At 38.8% G+C, this 21,497-nt stretch overlaps 1 protein-coding gene across 1 annotated transcript in view; it reads left to right on the top strand.

Moving 5' to 3' along the window:
- The window catches only part of LOC111866347, a 29,675-nt gene extending 18,332 nt beyond the window's left edge, over window positions 1-11,343 (top strand). Inside the window, exons 6-9 of the mRNA XM_023855212.2 lie at window positions 2,039-2,242; window positions 5,258-6,023; window positions 7,249-7,468; window positions 9,692-11,343. Coding sequence (XP_023710980.1) covers window positions 2,039-2,242; window positions 5,258-6,023; window positions 7,249-7,468; window positions 9,692-9,752 — 1,251 coding nt within the window. The 3' untranslated portion in view covers window positions 9,753-11,343. The remainder of the gene's footprint in view (window positions 1-2,038; window positions 2,243-5,257; window positions 6,024-7,248; window positions 7,469-9,691) is intronic.
- Window positions 11,344-21,497: the final 10,154 nt, after the last annotated feature.

The raw sequence follows: 21,497 nt of genomic DNA, 5'->3' as shown, positions 1-21,497 counted from the left end.
ATATATATTATTCTTAATAGAATTAAATTATGTTACCATATTTAACTGATTGTAAGTTGACGCCAAGTATTAGATGAACCCTATTTATATCAGTACTAGAAGAAACAAACCATCTTGTTAAGGAGAGACTGAATATGCCTGATCAGATAATTTATCAAACCAGAGTTCACAACCTCGCTTTCTTATAGAGGTGATGTTGAAATGTACGTACTATTATTGTAGACAACTGAAAGAGGAACCAGTAATATTAATAATAAAAGATAATGTATTGTGGTGATGAGTCTTTGTGTCTCCAAATGCTTTTTTATTTGTGCATGGGTATGCAACTGGAGCCGGGGTAGTATAGTCGGTATAGTGACTGGCAACGTGCTGGACGTCTGAGAGGTCAGAGTGTGTGTTCCAGTAAGGTCAATAATTTTCTCCACAGTGTCCAGACCGGCTCTGAGGCCCACCCAGCCTCCTATCCAATTGGTACTGGGGCCCTTTCCCCTGGGGGTAAAGCGGCTGGAGAGTGAAGCTGACCACTCACCTCCATCTAGTGCCAAGGTCAAAAAAAGTGGATCTGTGCATCCATTCTCACATACACCCATGGCATGGTTCTTAATTAGTTTAGCACAGGGACACCTTTACTTACTTTACTTTATGGGCACGCATCTAGTTCCTCTTTTATGGCACCTGCAGTGTCTCTGTTCATCACTTCAGTCATGTCATGTTGCTGTAAATATATTTTAAGTTGCACACAGCTGTTTTCCTCTTGAAATCAGGAGTTCAATGATTTTGTCTCACACAAACAGCTTAGAAAATTGACACAATGAACAACGTAATGACTGCCATCTGCACAACAACTGTAATTCTGGTGCAGCATGAAAATTGTCTAGGCATTTGCAGTGTCACAAGCAAATCCGTACCCAAATTAAGTAAAACTCGGTACTCTTACTGGTTAGAAAATTCTGCGCTAAATGTCAATGTAATATGTATAAGAATTGTAGAAGGCTGTGGTAGCATGAAGAAAATGATTGCAGCACTAAGATGAATGAATATACACTGCACACATCTGTGCACTCTTGGCCAGTTTTGCAACACTGTTTGTGTGTGCTTATGGATGTGACTGGGTTAAATATTGTGGTTGCACTGGGCTGTTGTGTCAAATTAGCATATGTTCTTAACTTTCAGCAAAGGATATTGCTTATGACATTGATTATAGTCCAAGAAGGATTTGTGTAATTGTGACAAATTGTAGAAAAGAGCAGTCACATTCAACTACATTTCTTCCCATACATCATTTCCATTTTATGTGGGTCGATGAACAAGAAGTCCGTAGTCACTTTTATATTCCCACAGTCTTTTGAGTTCTTGTCAATTCCTTGTTGTCTTCCCTTTAAATCTAAATTGTAATGCCTTTGTAAGCATCCTTGTGATTGTTTTCTTTTAATTGTATTAACAAACTTTGAATTCCAGCTTCTGATAAAATTGAAAAACCACCTCATTGGGACCCGAACCTTGCGGCTTGTAGCATAGTGCTTCAACCAACGACGCTACCATGCCTGGATAGCATAGTCAGTATAGCGACTGGCTACAGGCTTGTTGACAAAGGGGTCGGAGTTTGAGTCCCTGTAGGGTCAAGAATTTTCTCTCCTCCAAGTCATCCAGACTAGTTCTGGGACCCACCCAGCCTTTTATCCAATGGGTACCAGGTGATCTTTCTGTGGGAGTGTAGTATTAGGGGTGTGAATGTGACCACTCACCCCCAACTAGTGCCGAAGTCAAGAAAATATGGATCTATACATCCATTCCACCATACATAGTTCTTAATTAGTTAAGTACAAGGACAACTTTACCTTTTACTTCTGTTAAAATTTTATGCCTGTTGTCTGGATTTTGTTTCTGTTTTCTGTATGAGGTTCTATGTTTTAGTATTATATGTTGGTATGATTTTGTATTATACTTCATAGATCCACAGTAGACTAAGTATGGTACAGTTTTGTTAAGATCAAATGTAAATCAGAGTCTGATTTTCTTCTGTTTATGTGTTTGGTAGGTTTCAAATGTAAACTGTTTAAATGTGGCTGATAATGATACTGAAGTCGATACGGACTGTGAAGGAGTCACTTGTAGTAATGAAACCTGTGATTCAGAAACATCAAGTGCAACATCAACTGAGAATAAGCTTAAATCTCTGACACTGCCTCACAAGTTGGATATTAAACAAATTAATTGGGATGAGCTTGATGATTTACTACAGGTCAGATAGGTTTTCTTTTCATTACATTACATTTTATTATAGACATTCCTAGATTCAACATGATGAGATTTTTGTATTTGATGATGCAGTACATGCAGCATTAATGATTCAGTAAGACTATAAAATTTGTGTTTATATACTGTAGTTTTTGAACTAATATAATTCATGACGCATGGTCTCTGGTCTGCAGACTTGTGCAGTTATGAATATGGAAAGAAAATTGTGCTATTCAAAGTGAAGTCTTGTGTCTTATATTTGGAAATTGTGAATTTTGTACAAGCACATTGAAGATGCCTGACTTAACATATATAACAGTGTTAGTGGGTTGAAAAGTAACTTGTTTGGAACAGTTTTATGGCAAGCTGTAGAAATGGGTCTTGCTGCAACCGTTCACATTGGCTGCCACTTCTTGTAACCGTTGGGCGCCACTTCTTGTGACCGCCCCCTTTTTATTATTGTATTTATTTATTTATTTGCCCGCTTCGGTAGAACACTTGACTCTTCTCAGGACCGTGTCATGGTAATAACTGAGGAAACGAGGAAACTGCACATTTAAAACCAGTCCACTGCTAGAAATCAAAGACCCTATTTTCTGCTTAATCACAAATTGTTTATTTCAGAAGCAAACACTATAACTTTATTAGCAAGTACGGAGTAATGTGCCCTTTTTATTATTATCAAAGATTAGTCGAACCAAATAAAGACTGTTAAATTTAGATAAGCTTGGAGAGTGCAGCCCAATGACGTCTGCCTCAGATGAATTCTAAATGCCAAGTCCTTCTGCCCACTCTATCCTGCGGGAGTGTCGCTTCATCCCCTGTATAGGATTTGAACCGACGGCCTTTCTCCCAGACAAGAATAGTTTCCTATTGGCTGATTTTATCTGCCAATTCATCATACCATCAGCACTAGACGATCACATTACTAACTTTGAGAATAAAGAGATTCAAAGATATTGAACCCGGAACCCTACATGTGAAAGCGGATATTTCTTAGGTTAGGGTCCAATTACACCCTTCCAAAGACACTTTTTTATAACAGCTACCCTATTAGCAAAACAAAATTTACATCTTCGGCAAACTACAGACTTGCCTTTCGATGGCGGCGTCCCTTTTGCGGTCACCCAAGCTGCAGGTAGCAAAAGAAGGCAGTTGTTCCTGTCCAAATGCAAAAAGCAAGTCATTACAAGCTAATGGATCGGTTTCCCCAATAAATCAGTCACTCTATTGAAATGGCTAAAGAGGAAAATAGCGTCCATTGAAGAGTTTTAAAAGGTTTGGACTGTCACATTGCTTCATCTTTCTTTCGTTCTCTTTTCTCCGTCCATTGACATTTTATATCCCATTTCTCTCCACTGAACTCCATACTGCATCACATCTTGCATTAGTGTTACAGAACACCGTTGACTGTTCTGATCCCAGATGAAGTAGCCTTAGCTTCAGGAACATTTCACCACAAAGATGATCTGGCTCTGCTGAGAATGTAACATTAGTTAGTTAGTTATTGGAGAGGGTGGGTTTCCCCATGCACTGAGACCTGTATTGGTCCATTGTGCTTCCCTCTATGATTTCTACCAGTCTCTGTATCCTACCGGTACTGGTGCTTACCATCAGTCCCGCCCAGTCAGCGAGACCGGCTCTACTAGCTGAGAGGTATCTATAATGCTTCCCCCATCCACCAGAGGTATTAGAGACTGCTGTTTGGCGGGAAATGTCCGTTAATTTGGCTCAGTGACCTCCTTTGGAGATATGAGGTTCTTTTACGTGCCGTAAAGCTACGACATGGGACCCACAGCTTAAAGTCCCTCCCAGAGGACTTGTTACCTGAATTTTTCCACCCTTAAAAATTCGACGACCTCCACCGGGTATTTGAACCCGCGTACTACGAGTCATGAGACGTTACCTTTAGACTACGGAGGCCGCTTGAGAATGTAAGGTATTGAAGGGAGGAAGGAAGAGGAAAGGAGGTGGAAGAGTTGACATCTGGTCACAGATGAACTGTAATAATGTCACCAAATCTAACCATGTTCAAATATTAGTACGTAGGCTAGTTATCTTTACTGAGTTTTTTCTAGTTTTCTGTAGCCCTCCAAGCAGGTGCTGGGATAGTATCTAAAATTGGGCTTGAATTGCTTCCCCCCCATCTCTTTCCAATTTATTGTTCACTCTTCTCATTTGATGTTGTATTATTTGAACTGCTGAAAGCATTGCTAGGTTAAATTAGATCTGTTTCTAGGTTTATTTAACAAAGTGGTAATAACATTACATGTTTCAAATGTCCTTTGACGCTTTGATCTAAACTAGCCAAAAGAACTATGCAAAGGAAATTATTAGAGCTTCAGATTTCACTTCACTCAAAAACTCTGGTTGCATCCTAGCCATGAGTGGTCACCATTTCTAATACAGCCCACATAGGAAGTAGGATTCATGAGTGAACATGCTGCCACGCAAACAAGGCAGCGAAGACACTTTCGGAGACAAGCTGAGCATCTTGCTTGCTGCATCTACTGGTTTCTGCTTTCTATACCCTTTGACCATGAAGATGGAAATAAAGCTTTCTTATGAAACACCAGGCTTTCTCTGAACCACATTACAAACCAGAAGTTTGTAGTGCTCTATAGTCAGCATTGTGAGAACTTCAGACCCAGCATAATCAAGTTTTTGTCGGACCAGAGACCACTTTGTGACAGTGCCTTTCTTATTTAGTCTTATTGTATCTGGAGCTGCTGCATTTTATTTTAGTTTATTTTACAATTAGAATAGGCTCTGGTCTTGAAAACCGAGATTAAAAGCCGTGGGGATCCATTGCGCAGACCACGTGACACCCTCTATCTGCAAAAGTTGGCACTAACTTTGCTGACAAGAGGCAGTCACTCGGTCGGTATAGTTCGCTTACGGACTACAGGCCACGGAGTTGTTTTTAGTTTTTACAATTAGATAATGAAATAGAATTAACCTGAATACCACATTGTTGAAAGAAAGTGTCTTTTTCTGAGTATATTTAATTTTTTTGAAGGTCGAGAGAAAGGTGGAAGAGGCAGACAAACTATACCAGACAATGCCTGTTGCCCTACCCAGTGTTACCAACCAGTCCAGTTTTGATCAGTTTGAAGGGCATGAGCATATTCTCTCTACTGAGTCCAGTCTGTATGCAACTGACAGTGTTTTGAGTGAAGACAGTGACAATATAAAGAGTGATGATTGCAACCTTCAGTTCGATAACAGTCCAGTATCTGTAGCTGACGAGAGGCAGAACATTTCTTTAAAGGACAGTTGGATTGTCGAAAGTGATGATAGATTTTGTCCTAATATATCAGAACCTTCATATGGTTACTGGGAAAAGAATCTGAACCGTTCTCTCAGTGGCCCAGACTGCTTACAGAGACATCAGGAGAGGAGTTCAGCCATTGAAGATACAAATCTTAAACCTGTACACTATTCAGATGAGTATGAAGATCAACTAGAGAGGGCTCTAAATGAGATTGGAGATGGAAATGGTGTGGAAGAAGTTGTGAGACGGCCAACAAAGACTGGCTCAACAGCCATCAAGCGTCGGCCTGGCAAGAGGCATTCTAGGACTAAACTGAAACGAAGATGTTCAATTAATGGCCATTTCTATAATCGGGAAACAAGTTTCTTTACACCCCCACATGGTAGCCAAATGAGTGTCTGGATCACATCACTTGTCAACACGCAGGAAGTTATTAACCTGTTGTTGGAGAAATACAAAGTGGATAGCAAGCCCATCAACTTTGCCCTCTTCATTATCAGGGATAATGGAGGTATGTTATGCTGTCTTCAGCAGCTTAAGCATTGATAGGAGCTGTGTGCTTTAACTAACTTCATGGAGCTCAGCCCTTCTTGAGAAGCTGCCAGTTGTGCAGCTACTCAAGAACTTCCCAACATTTTATGGAACCTGAAGGTCCATTACCGTGTTCACGAGAGCCCTCCACTGATCCCTATCCTGAGCAGATCAATACAGTCCACATCATCCCGTCATCTCTCTCTGCGATCAATCTTAATACTCGTATTATCCTCTCACATACATCTTGGTCTTCCTAGTGGTCTCTTTCCTTCTGGCTTTCCCACCAATATCCTATATGCATTCCTTTTCTCCTCCATTCGTGCTACATGCCCTGCCCAACTCATCCTCCTTAACTTGATCATTCCAATTATATTTGGCGAAGAGTACAAGTTATGAAGCTTCTCGTTACATAGTTTTCTCCAACCTCCTGTCACTTCATCTAAGAGCTGTGTACTCTTTATTATTAGCTGGTATTGTTCAAATTTTTCTAAGTGATATGTAATTAGCTTATGGCAGGAATGACCTAAGTCACTTGTCTTTGTATTAAAATCAAGCTGATTAAATTGTCTACTTGTCCTTGGCAGGTTTTAGGCTGTTAAGGCAGCCAGTTCTTTGGTTACTTAATACTGTTTCAACTGCAATGAGTATAATATTAGATGAGGTGGGAAGATTTTTATGAATGATGATTAAAGAAGTTATTTGGACGAATATGGTGCTTTATTTTAAGATACTATCCAGTTATTCACTTGAAGGAGTTGAAGAAAACCATGAGAAGGACAAGATATCCAGTAACACAGCTTAAATTCAAATTAAGTATATCTTAAAAGAGTTGCCAAGATTGTTATTGCTACAGTACCTAGGTTAAATTCCTGGTGGGAGCAATATGTTTTCCTCTTGTCAGTAGCATCTAGACTGGCTCTGGGGCCCACACAGTCTTCTCTCTGTTGGATACTGCATGCTATTTCCCCATGAGTAAAGTGGCAGGGGTGTGAAGCTGACCACTCACCTCCGTCTTGTGTCAAGGACAAGAATGATGGAGTTATACCTCTAGTCCCACATACGTTTTCATGGCAGAGGCTTTAATTACATACATAAGTAAGTAGACTAATAGATCAGGGTGATAGTTGCCTGGCATCAAAATGATGCGTCTTTTACACAAGGAAGCAGGTGACATGTTTCTAGTTATAGGTATCATATTCCAGAGCAACGTCGGTTGCGTGATGATGAATATCCCCTGCTAGTACGCGTGATGTTGGGTCCACACGAAGATGTTGCAAAGTTGTTTCTGATGGATCGTCAGAATACTGAAGAAATTAGCAATGAGGTGGCACAGTTCCTGAACCTGAGCATAGCTGAGTGCCGTGCCATCTTGGAAAGGTATCAGGAAGAGGAGGAGCGAGAAGCAAAGAGGGTTAAGGCTAAGTAAGTGTATGGCTCTTTTCAGAATTCTGGGTGATCTTCCAAGTGGTATATTTCTGAAATTTTTCCTAGGTCTAGTATTTTAAAATATTGTTTGATTTATTTTTATGATAGACTAAACTCTTAGACTGAACTCTCTGCCGAGCCAGAGGTCCTAACTGATTTGTATCTGCCTATTCTCCTCTCCTCCTAATTTCCCTGATAGGTTGATTCACATATGGGGAGTTGGCTTAATTTTGGTTCCAGCCAATGACATTATTTTAAAGGGAATTTCGCCCTAAAAGACAAAATGGCGAAACTGACAGCGATGCAAGTTATGAGTGGTCACTAATGATCTCCAGGCACTCCCACTTTTGACTTACGGCTGGTAGAAACTGTCAATTCTCGAATTCTCAAAGTGTCTTGCCGCTTTAAGGCTAATTCTACATTTCTAAAGAAACTCAGTGGGGTTTCTTGAAGTATCACTTTCTGCCTTTTTGGTAAATAACACAAGATGCTTGGACGTAAGGACTAGCAGATGTCCTTGTCCGCGCAAATTTGGTCTATCTGCTCATCACATATTCATTGTTCTTACAATATGTCTTAATTAAACCCTTGTTTCTTCATAACTTCTTATTATTAACTCTATTAGCTACTGAAATAAGGGGGGGGGAGGATTCGATGGTGCGGTTACACAGGGTCCCACGTCACACGCATCACACCAGTACACAGATTTGACACACAACATGCCGTTTCTGTGGTTTTGATTTCTTAGCAGCTGGTGGAATCTTGCTTATAAAATTTCTTTCTCTTAGATGGGGCACTGTTTTGTCAGATGAATGTCGATCCAGCACTTTGTGTTCTACAGCATTAGCATATATTTCACAGAGAGTCCCTCAATTAACTGAATTCTGATTGACAATTGATCTATTCTTTCCCTTGTGTTATTCCTACATATTATCATCGCATTCAGAAATTTTCTTTTTGCCCCTTATAGTTTTGCATATTCTCCCAGTGGATGTTTGTGCTGTTCTTGATTCTGTCATTTACCTAAAAATCGAGAAAAGCACAAACATCCATTTTCAGTGTCTAATTCCGAATCTGATAAAACTTTGTTCTGATTCAGTTTGAAGTAAATGTATTCTCCACAACACAGCTGGCCACTTCATGCCTTGCAGCTGGCTAACCAGATGGCATGATGCCTATTTATAGAACAGGGGAATGACAGTAGTTATCATTCATATAGTGAACTGTGTATAATTTGCTACAGTAGCTGTCATAACACACTTCTAGAGTCAACATCACGGCTCAAAGTCATAAATTCTCCACGTGTCTTCTCGTAGTTACAAATACCAATGTTGAAGCAGTACTGATCAGAATATGCCTCAAGAGAATCGACATTTCATTCGATCAGGATAGAGGACAGAACACAGTATCGATCTAACATATTTAGTTCATAAGAATTCCCCTAGGCAGATATAGGTTTGTATGGTAACAAGCGCACCAAGTGTTGAAATTGAAGACGTTTTCAAAGAATTCAAACATATTAGAACTCCTGCAGGAAGTTCAAAGTGGGACAATGAATGTACGAAATGATAGCCTGAAATTTCCTCTTTAATTTCATACCAAAAGAATTACTTTACATGAAAAACAATGGTGCAAAGTATGGGCTGAAACTTAGAGCTGCAATATGCATGCGGGGATGGAGCCTGGCGACACGTGACAGAAACCGCTGGTGTGCCAGGTATGGAGCCCGTCACTGTAGGGTTAATGTGACTGGTAAATTTAAGTAGTAGTCGTGGAGGCCTGGTGAAGAATGCTGTTTGAAGTGGAAGCAAGGTATTGTCTCCTTGTAATGGATTTTGTACAGTAAGCATGTATTCTGTATAAGGTAAGGAAATTCAACAAGGCAGGAGCTGTACTGTACAGTGATGTACAGTTTCTTTGGATGAATGCCACTAGGACAGATTGTGGCCCTTTAAAATCTGCAGATCTTTAGGACAAGTCATGTAGCCTTTGAATTTATTTTATTTTATTTTCAATTTCATTATCTCTCCTGTGGCACTAACTTCACCGACAAGCAGCAGCCACTTGGTCGGTATAGTTCGCTTGTGGACTAAAGCCATGGAGTTTTTCTTCCCCCTCTGTACATCTTCTATTACCCATCTTATCTGTTTTCCTTCCCTTACATTTCTCCCTGAAGACAGTAATATTCAATTCTTAACACATTCTTCTTCACTTTTACAGATTTCGAGAACTCCGTAAAAGAGTAAAACAAAGAATGGAAGAATTAAAGGTAAGGTTATGATGTTTGTTACTATTCATCAGGATCCTTCATTCTAATCAAAATATGCTTAATGCTGTTGCAAGTCTCAACATTGCTCTCTAAGAAGAAATGTGGAAGCAGCTTCTGAATTATGGCAGTGTGAGTTTTATGTTCTGCGGCATAATTGTAAATGTTCTGTGATGGATCATTTGAATGAGAAACAGACTACAGAAGAAACAGTTGAGATAAGAAAAGAATAGGTTTAAACATTTTATGTAATGTAGCTGTCTTTAATATCAGTATGTTGTCTTCCCCAGTTGAGATTGGTAGGTAAGAACTGTGGTTTTCAAACTCTTTTAAGTGGACCTCAGAAGTAAGGTATGTACTGAATAATTCAAAATGAAGTAGACATTTTCATATACTAATAATAAAATACTTATTCATTTGACATGATGCCACATATACCATTAGGCAGCTAATCTCACTAAGTTATTTTCCAGTACCAGCCAGAACTGTAATTCTCTTCCTGCCCACTAGAGGTGCACAGTTGTGAAAATGGTGTATATACAGGAGAGAACTTGTATTGAGAGCAGACCAACGTATGATGATGTTTTTAAGAGTTGACATAATGACTGCAGTCTCTGTACTTGTAAATGCTCATTTTTTTATTTCTATCTTTCTTTTATTTTCTTGAGAAAGAGAGAACTTTTCATTTGGAGATTGAACATGACCATGAGAAAGCTGAGAACCAGTGGACTAGTATTTGTCATAAGTAGTATCATAATGAAAAATTAGTGCCATAGATATGGAGATTGCAGCCTAAACATATGTTTTATTCATATTTACTGAAGTCTTGCATGTGCAGTACAAAATGCTTTATTTCTAACGTTTTCTTTTGTCTTTAATAAATGTTTATTTTTAGAAAGCACTTAGGTAAACAGACCAGTAACATGATTTTAACTTCATTGACTATTGTAATATATTAGCAGTAATTCTATAAAATGTCAAATACAGTAATAAAGCACTATCACATCTTGTAATAACCAAATAGGAAATATATAGATCAACTAACCTAAATCGTGTATCATTCCATATCAGTGTAATGACACTGATTTTGATTTTCTTCAGGTCACAGACATATAACTCTCTTTTTTAGGTTATGTCAGAGAAGTTTGTTATACATTGACATGAGATTCACAGAGATTTTATAGTAGAACTTCTTTAGATTCATACATTAGATTAATGCAACAGAAAAATACTGTCTTTTGATTGTTAAGCCTTTTCTGTCACCCTTTTGCAATGGCCAGTGATGTGTTTGGCCAGTAGTGGCATTCAACAGAAATTCTGTAATCATGGGGGGAAAAAAAAACCCGATAAACGTCACTAGATGTAAACAATAGTTTTCTACAATTCTGGTACCCGTAATATAATGCTAATCAGAATTTTGCACAGTGAACCACTAGTTAAGAAACAATTCTGTGTTATGTATTCATTCTTTATTATTTTTTTTAGGTTAATTAGGTTCAGACATTGTAACAATTATGTGTCAGCTGCTTATGAAATTATCCCTAGGGATTACTAGGTTTTTGGGCTTCTTCCATCTGGTATTCTGAAGAGCGCAACATTTCGGAAACTGGATCTGTTTCCATCCTCAGGTGAGAGGGTAGGAGACACCTACTCTGTTGGGTCTATTAGAAAAAGCAAACCTCCATCAGTACCAGAGTAGGTGTGTCCCCCCACCCCCTCACCTGAGGGAGGAGACAGATCCAGTTGCTGAAACATTGTATTCTTTAGTGTTCTTTACAATACTGGATGATTCACAAAGTCCAAAAACCCAGTAATTATGTTATACACCATCATCAGATCCCTTGAGACTCTACTTGTGAAATTATATATGTAAAAATTAATGTAAGTTGGTTTCTAGATGTAACTGTTGCCATTTGCGTTTTGCTGTTTGCATGTACCGATGTTCCTTGGACTGATTTCAGCCAATTTCAGTAAAAATGTAGTATATCCTTACAGCATCTGGTAGTGCTGTGAACTGTGGTATATCTTGTGGTGGTGATAAACTTGTGAATGACACAGCTGTTTGATTTGTCTCTCTGATAAAAATCCTATATTTTCACTAATACCCTTATGACATAGAAGTGCCTTTGCTGGCACATAAAGTAATGTACACTCATCTGGAAGACTGTAAGAGGTTCCTTTCTCATAGGAACTTAAGTTCTGCAACTTGTCGGTACAGTATGGTTTTATAACATGAAAGTTTTATGACATACTAACAGTGAACTGTCTGTAGTTAGGCAGATAACTGTGGTCATCCTGTTGTAAGGAACTGATTTGATGTATCAGGAGGAGTACTTTGCCATTTGTAATAAATTAGTGACAAACTTTAAGGTATATAAATCTAAAAGAATAGATGTGATGATTCCAGAGTGTATAAGGAAAAGACCACACATCATGAGGACTTCATGGCATCATGTAAAGACAGGTTGTGTAAGAGAAAGGACTTTCTGTACATTTTTCCCTATCGTGGCCATAAGCATGGAGAAGGTTTTGTACTTTTACGTTGAAATGAAGGCAGTGAGTACAGGCATTCCTCAGCTTTTGTGATAGTTGAGTTCACAAGAGTTGTTGTGTAACTCAAAATTTGTATTGCTCATTTGTTTTCACAGCCACTGATTTTCTTTAAAAAATGTGTAATTTACTTAACTTTAATACTGTGCATATTAGCTACTTGTGAACTTTTTTTTCTTTACACATAATTTCATTGTCCTTTAGTCTTACTATAGAAATTAAATTTGAAAGATTTCATGTGAAATCATGGTAACATGAACGTTGCATAAGTTGAGTGGTGCATGTATCCAAAAGGGAGTGGGTAATGTTGATATGTTTCATCCTGGTCCGTCACACTAACAATATTATAGAAGGGTTAATTAATTCTGTCCAGTGTGACCATCTTCAGAGTATAACAACACTGCACCTTGAACATCACCAGGACAACACTGAAGAATCCTATTCTCCAAACAACAGAACCGCAAGGTGGCAGATCCTTGGCTTCCTTCAAAGAGGAGAAATAAAAAGGACACGAACCAATTTGGTTAAAAAAATAACAGAATCTTTTTAAGCATACTAATTGTAATTTATAAATATTTTATCGTATTAATACAAGCTACTGTATTTGTTAAAAACATTAGATTCTGTACTCATTGTATTATGAAGGCATTGTGTGTATGTCTTGTTCAGAAAACATATTGTAATAGTGGCTTCTAATTGTATCGATATCCTTCTGAAGATAGTCTATGCTCGTAAGACCGAAACATGTTAAGGATAAAATATTAAAAAGGAGAACAAAACTCCAGTCACACTGGATGGAATTAATTAACCTTTTATAAAGGGAGTGGGTAATTGTTGTTGGTCTTGAAGATGATCCAGTTGGTGCGGTAAGAGATGGTGTCTAGGAATGTTGACATGCATTTGTCAGAACTGTTACTTTTTTGGTAAATGTTGTGGGCTTGAACTTAAATGATTGTATTTTGTAAACCATGTTACTGCTTCATACTTGTGTATCATTATTTCATTTTTATGTGTATTTTTGCACTCTTTTTTTAGTAACTTTGCCAAATATATTGACTAAGCAGTGATTGAAGTAATGAGCATAAAGTTATTGCACAAACCAGGTATAAGAATATTCATAGCAATTCACCTATGGCCTTCTTTCAAGTGCTGTTGGAAAATGTGCATTAAAGTCAGGATTATGAGTGATCCTGAAGTTTCATCATTCAGTCAGTCACACAATTTTGTAGAATTTGTGAGATCAAATTGTGTAGCAAAATATCATAAACTGTCATTTTTATGGCCTAGAACAGTGTTTCTCAACCCTTTCTATACTGTGGACTGGCAGAATATCTGAATTCTATACTGTGAATGCTTACTTTTATAGGCATAAATATGTATTAAATTTTAAAGGCATATAAGTATTGAAGCCTTCACAAATAATTTTTCATCCAAAAAACACTGTTGATTAGATTGTCTTTGTCATTTCATTTCAAGAGACTTAGTTGAAGAAAATCAGTCTGTTTATTTTCTTTGGTAGTAAAAACCTTTTTGAGATGGTAAAAATTTGTTACATACTGGCAGTTGAGAGAATTTGGTCTAGAATGTGTATATAATTCCATACATTCTGAAGTCTCACGCAGTTCACCAGAATGAAGTTGTTCTAGAACAGTTCATTGTAGGAAATTGAATCTGGTAATGCCTTCAAACTGAGCATTCTAAAACATTTTGTTAATAATTTAACAATATGTAGCTTTGGGTAATGATTAGATAGCAATACTTATTTACCTCATTGATATAATACAGTGGTAGTGGATACTAGTATTAAAATAAGATTACGTGTTTTGTTGTCACCCTTTTATTTGACATATGTAATTTTCTGTAAACAGACAGGGAGTAGTGAGTTCATTTCTTCCAGATGTACCATTTGAGATTGTGGAGAAACTTTGTCTGAAGCTAGGAAAGTCTATAGGCTATTTTCTTTACTTCTTATGCTTTTGAGGGATTTTTACAAATGGAGGAATACCCTAGTATCAGGGTCTAAACAGATATCCTTAAAAGTTTATGGACGCTCTCAATTCAAGTTATTGGACAGTTCAGTCATATCATTTCATAAAAAAACCCCTAGTTTACTTAGGACCATAAATGAAGTTTTGTGTGTATACTGCAGACAATTGCATTGTTATAGGAGACTTCCACCAGAAGTTCCAGTTTTCAGCCATATTGATCCATAATAAAATTACCTAAGACCGTAAATGAAGTTTTCCACGTATCCCATACAGTTTTTCACAGATTTGGTTGAAATTTGGTACTGGGAGACTTGCACCAAAAGTTGTTACACAGTTCCAGTTTTCAGTGATATTGGTCTGTAAGAAAGTCTAGTTTTCATGAGATCGTACATGGACTTCGTGTATATCCTCTAAAATCTGCCACAGATATTACTGAAACTTGGTATGAGAGACTCACTGATTTGTATTTCATTATACCTGTTCTTAACTAATCTTAATTACCTTAAAGAATGCCATTGGAAATTCGGTGTACTACATTATGGAATACAGAGCCTGAATAGCTCAGTTTGTACAACGACTGGTTACGGAGTGGACAGCTGAGGAATTGGGGTTTGATTCCCAGCAGGGGTAAGAGAATATTGTAGTCTGCACATCATCAAGACCAGTTTTGAGTTCTTTCCACCTTCTTGTCCAGTGGATACTTGTGTCTATTTCCCCAGAAGTAAAGTGGCAGGGGCATGAAGCTCAACACTCACCTCCATCTACTGCCAAGGTTAGGAATACATGGATCTTTACATCCTTTCCCTAAGTCTCCATGGAGTAGTGCTTAATAAATTGAGCATAGGGACAACTTCATGTTATGGAGTATGCCCCTTCAAACATGATATTGCAGTGTTACAGTTCGGATAACATTAGTTTTCATTTTGGTTTTATGAATTATGGTAAGGTTCCCATTCTTTTTACACAAGCATGGTCTAGTCCACTGCCTCTCAAACCAAACTATACCATGGACCACTGAAATATCAAAATGCTTTACTCTAGCTCGTTAGAATTATTTGGATATATATATATATACAGTAAAACTTGGTTATAGCAACATCGGTTTCTGTGACACCTTGTCTATTGCGTCAAATATTCAATGGTACGAACTAATTCCTCATAAAACAACTGTTTTTACACCTTGCTTAGTACGACATGCACAAATGCATCAACCTCGTATGTAACGTCATTTTCATTCCTGAATTTCTCTGAGATGGACATTGAACGTAATTTAGAAAGTGTGTACTGGGCAAGTAACAGGAAACAGATGAAGATAACTGATTACTGTACTCGTATCTAGGTACAGTAAGGCACAACAATTGATGTAATCTACTGTAATTTGGTGAGTAGGCCGACCTTTAATATATAGTATTAGTGCGGTGTGTATTGTCAGTGAAAAGCGCTGTAATATGTCTTTGATATTACACATTTGGGCAATTCCACGTTAATGTTTGGTTAGTCTGTACTTAACTACGTATTTCACTAAAAAATGCAACATTTTAACTCGGTTTTTGGTAGATTTTTACGTGACTAACATAAGGCTACTGTGGAAGTGCCCATTTCGGTTACAACGACATTCGTTTATAACGACACTATTTTTAGGTCCCTTTGATGACGTTATAACCAAGTTCTACTGTATATATTACATTTTTATATAGACATGACATTTGAGCATGTGTACATGCACTATGCAAAGAAGCCACAAGGCAAGGCTTTTATCATGAGTAGGATTCACCTTTTCGTAACAGTTTGAAGAAAGAAATGACCTTTGGCAGTAAACGATTTTAGGGCCAATAAAAATTTACCTTGGGCCAGCTGCTGAGAAACATTGGTATAGTCAGTAATAAAATCTTTGCAGGCCATCAGCAGTTGTCAGTTATTTGTAAATTACCAATGTTGTAAGGACTGTCTCCTGCACTATCAGGGTCTGATGTGACTTGTGATACAAACTGTCCCTTTTATATATCGGCCTATGGCTGAAAGACTTTATTAACTTCAGATCTTACAGGGTGTAGTTAACTCTCTGTGCACAAGATTGATTAGCTTCAGGCTGTTGTGTGGGAGGTTGAAAGACTTCAGCGTTGTTGCACTGAACCAGCCTTAATTTTGAATGTCCTTCAGCATGTAGTGGAAGGACCATTTATGATTTCTTTTATAAACTTGACTGTCTCCTGAAGTGCATATGCTGTTTGGAGTCAGATAGCTCAGTTGGTGTAGCGGTGTGCTGCAGGCTGAAGAGCCTGGGTTCGATTTTTCTCTTCTCCACAGTGTCCAGACCAACTCTGGGCCCACCCAGCCTTGTGGGTATTGGGGGTAAAGAGGTTGGGGCATGAAGGTGACCACTCACCTCCGTGTACTATCGACATCAAGAAAGGTGGAGCTCTACTTCCACTCCCACATATGTTTTCATGGCATAGTGCTCTACTAATTAAGCACATTGACAATTTACTTTTTATTTTATAATATGGTATTTAAAGATCATTGCTCCTGTGAGGAAATTGTGCTCAGAGATCATGGTTACATCTTTAATGTGTAATTGTAAAAGAAGAATGTAAAATTTTTTAGTTCTGACTTCACTGATGTACAAAACCCCCGTAAAATGCCTATTGTATTTGGACATGTTTGTTATTTAGAATTGTAAAGCATGTAGTTTCTTTCTTTCCCTTCCCCCCATTTTGATACAGTATACCAAAATCCCGGCTTGAATATTATTTTGATTTATTCATAAAGTTGATCGTAGCTTCTATTAAACACGTAGCGTAAGGATATGGTTACATTCTATGGTTTCATTTGTGCAGAAGAATTTTAAGTTTTAAAAACTTCATTTCATATTAATGACCTTGTCTTTTTGAATAGACTGCCAGTTTTGCATTTCTGATGTTATTGTGTCCTCACCTAACTTAGCCTGTATTGCTGCAGTTTAAATCACATTATACTTTATAACGACTGCCTACAGGCTGAACGACAGAGAGGTCAAAGTTCAAGTCCTGGTAGGGTCAAAATTTTCTCTGCTCCATATTGTTCAGTCTGGATGTAGGGCCCACCCAGCCTCCTATCCAGTGGGTACCGGGGGCTCTTGCCTCAGGTGTAAAGTGGTCGAGATGTGAAGCTGACCACTCACCTACAACTAGTGCCGAGGTCAAGAAAATGTGGATCTATACATCCGCTCCCCCATACGCCTTCAGATCATGGTGCTTAATTAGTTAAGCACAGGGACAACTTTACCTTACCTTTATACTACATTATACTAGCTGGGAGGAGCCAGGATACCGCTTGAATGGCTATTTGCTTGATGGCCGAGGGGACAGAGTTTGAGTCCCAGTAGGGGTAAGATTTTTCTCTTCTTCACATATATTCAGGCTAGTTCCGGGGCAGACCCTACCTCATATCCAGTGGGTACTGGGATTCTCCCGTGGGGTAATGCTGACTACTCACTTCCAATTAGTGCCAAGATCAAGAATACGTGGATCTGTACGTCAATTCCACCATACACCTTCATGGCTTAGTGCTTAATTAGTTAAGCACAGGGCACTGTCAGCTGATTTGAGGTTCTGTGTTGCAAAGGTTTGGAACCTAAATAAGAAAAAAACCAATATATGTAAAAAGGTATTAAATCATTGTTTATTTTCCTGTATCAGCAAATATAGAGACAAGCCAGTGTGTTGCAATTTATATTGGTAGTTGTTTGTTTGATTCTTGTAATGACTTTGTTTATGTCATCGGACTTTGCATATTTGTGACTGAAAGCGTTGGAAGTTCATCATATGGGCATGGTGGTATGTACTCTAGCTCCAATGAAATGTTAGTCACTGAGCAAGTTATTTTAAACTCTTTGCGGATTATGCACCAAAGTAAAGTGTTCAAAATGGACTATGGATAGAAAATTATTTCAGACTTGAGGCTCTGATAGCAGTAGTTATGAAAACTTCTGCCTTCAGAGATGTAACACTGTGTAGTCCTTCAGTAGTCGACTGATTTTCCAGAGGAACAGGTAGCCTCTGTCTTCAGAGCCAAATAGTAAGCCAAGCAAGAAACAGTGAAACAGGTAGCAAGCAGAGCTCTGATATGTTGGATGCCGTAGCTTTATATCCCAGAAGATAGAACTTTTCACAAGATTAGTTGTGTAGCACCAAAATATCTTCATAACCTGTACTGTTCTTCAGGTATAATTAGGATGAGATGTGCAGGGCATGTAGCATGTATTGGCGGAGAAGAAGAATGCAAATAGAATTTTGGTGTGAAAGCCAAAAGCGAAGAAACCACTAGGAATACCAAGACGTAGGTGGGGGATAATATTAAAATGGGTCTTAGGGATATAAAATGGGGTTGTATGGACTGGATTTGTCTGGCTCAGGATAGGGATCATTGGAAGGCTCTTGCGAACACGGACATGAAACTTTGGTTTCCATAAAATGATCAGATATTCTTGATTGGCTGGGCGACTGATAGCTTCTCAAGCTTCTCAGCTGCATGGAGTTAGTTTGTTAGTACCTTACTTACTTACTTACTTACTTAGTTAGCGGCCTCCGTAGTCTAGAGGTAACGTTTCCACCTCGTGACTCAAGGTACGCGGGTTCAAACCCGGCGGAGGTCGTGGAATTTTTAAGGGCGGAAAAATTCAGGGAACAAGCCCTCCGGGAAGGACTTTAAGCCGTGGGTCCCATGTCGTAGCTTTACGGCACGTAAAATAACCTCATATCGCCAAAGTCGTCACTGAGCTAAATTCAAGGACATTTCCCGCCCAACAGTAGTCTTTAACGCCTCTGATAGATGGGGGAGACATTATAGATACCGCCAAGCCAGTAGAGGCCGAACTCGCTGGCTCGGTCGGGATTGATGGTACGCACCAATATCGGTAGGGTATAGAGACTGGTAGAATATCATAGAGGGAAGCACAATGGACCAATACTGGTCTCAGTGCCTGGGGAAACCCACCCTCTCCAATAACTACTTACTTACTTACTCACTCACTCACTCACTTGCTTGCTTACTCATGGAGCTGAGCCCTTCTTGAGGAGCGGCCAATTCTCCAGCTGCACAAGAATTTCACAACATTTTATGGAACCCGAAGGTTCATTACCATATTCATAAGAACCCTCCACCAGTCCCTATCCCAAGCCAGACCAATCCAATCCATACTGTCCCATCCTATCTCTCTAAGATCCATTGAATATTGTCCACCCACCTATGCCTTGGCCTTCCCAGAGGTCTCTTTCCTTCTGGCTTTCCCACCAATATCCTATATGCATTTCTCGTCTCCTCCATTCGTGCTACATGCCCTGCCCACCTCATCCTCCTTGACTTGATCATTCTGATTATACTTGGAGAAGAGCACAAGTTATGAAGCTCCTCATTATGCAGTTTTCTCTAACCTCCTGTCACTTCATCTCTCTTCGGTCCAAATATTCTCCCCAACGCACTGTTATCAAACACCCTCGGTCTATGTTCCTCCCTTAATGTCAGAGACCAAGTTTCACACCCATACAGACAAGAGAACAAAAGGTTCTGGACTGAATGATAGCAAGCATTACCCGAGTTCAATCTCCTCTTAATTACCTCCTGAATCAGGTTTCTATCTGTTATCGTTGTTCCCAAACATCTGAACTGTGCCACATTTTCAAACCAGCTGTTTCCTATCATTATGTCCTGATTTTGCCCTGTATTTTGGTGACGAGACAAAAACTTGTATACATAGTTTTCTCTGTGTTTACTTCTAGACCAACCTCCTTACTTGCGTCAGTTAAAATTTGTGTGTTTTTCTTTATGGTATCTACATTATCACCCAGTAGATTCACATCATCGGCATAGGCCAACAGCTGATGTGTCCCGTTTAATTTCAGTCCCACCTGGTTTACCTGGACGTTCCTAATGGCATATCCTAAAGCAAAGTTGAAAAGGGGTGGATAAAGGATCTCCTTGTTTTAGGCCATTCTGGATAGGAAATTTATCAGACAAATGTTTACCTACACGGACTTTACTATACGTTTCGTTTGAACACATTTTAATCAGCCGAATGTCTTGTAAGATTCGAGGTTTTCACAGCGGTGACTATGAAGAATGCCGTCTTTGGGATGTGGCTCCGTGTAGATTGTGTGTGAACCGACGTTCCTCCTAAACGTCGATTCACAAGATCTACACGGCGCCACATCCCAGAAGACGGCATTTCTCAAAGACATGTCGTTTGCCCACATTGAACAGTCGCATAAAAATTATTCGTAAGACCCTTACTAGCCACAATTTGTGTGGACCAGCGTAAACTAAACAGCATACCACCGATTTGTACCTTAGCTGGTCACTTTTCTTAGTCGTTTGTTTCAGATTCTGTAAGAAGAGCTGAGAAGAGGCTCAGAAGTGATCTATTTCAGGCTATTAATTTTGTGTCAACTGTACACTAATGACTTAAAGTAATTTAGAGAAAAAGTAACATTCTTGCTAATGGCTCATCTGTATTCATCTTCCCGTTAGCCACAATCTTGGAAACGCGTTTCTGTCGCGTGCATGTTATTTCTACCATCAGCAGTGGAACTGCTTGCAGGGTGATCCGTAATAATATGTATTACATTATATCATCGATTGATTTAATTTGTGGAGTATTTACTTTAATGATAAAATCTGGAATTAATATTTTTGCGTTCTTTGCAGGAGAAATAAAACCATGAAATAAATCCATAATGTAGAGATGGCGTTCATTTCTTTGCATTTTTAGTTTGCGAAATTGATTTAGATTAAATTAAATTGAGGGAGGTGTACACAAATGTTTTTGTAGCGAATTTAATTTCACTTCATATAGGTCTAATTGAGACCTACATAATACTAAATTCAAGATTAACATAATTATATACCTCAGTAATATGTAAAATACGTAAGATTTGAGGTTTTCACGGCGGTGACTATGATGAAAGCAGTCTTCTAGGGTATGACGCCGTGTAGATATAGTGTTAACCGACGTTTCGGAGGAACATGCTGCCTCCATCTTCAGGGTAGAAGACAAGAAGGAACCCTGAAGATTGAGGCAACAAGTTGCAGGTGCAACCGTCTGCTGCACCTGCTCACGCTGGTTCGCTCGCGGATTTCTTCTTATCTTCTACCCTGAAGATGGAGGCGACACGTTCCTCCGAAACGTCTGTTAACACTGTCTACACGGCGCCACATCCCAGAAGACTGCTTTCATTATACAATATTT

This window comes from Cryptotermes secundus, unplaced genomic scaffold, assembly GCF_002891405.2.
Source record: "Cryptotermes secundus unplaced genomic scaffold, Csec_1.0 scaffold96, whole genome shotgun sequence".
In the NCBI taxonomy this organism is placed as follows: Eukaryota; Metazoa; Arthropoda; class Insecta; order Blattodea; family Kalotermitidae; genus Cryptotermes; species Cryptotermes secundus.
Note: the sequence above shows the minus strand (reverse complement) of the source record. Positions and strands in the feature narration are given on the sequence as shown.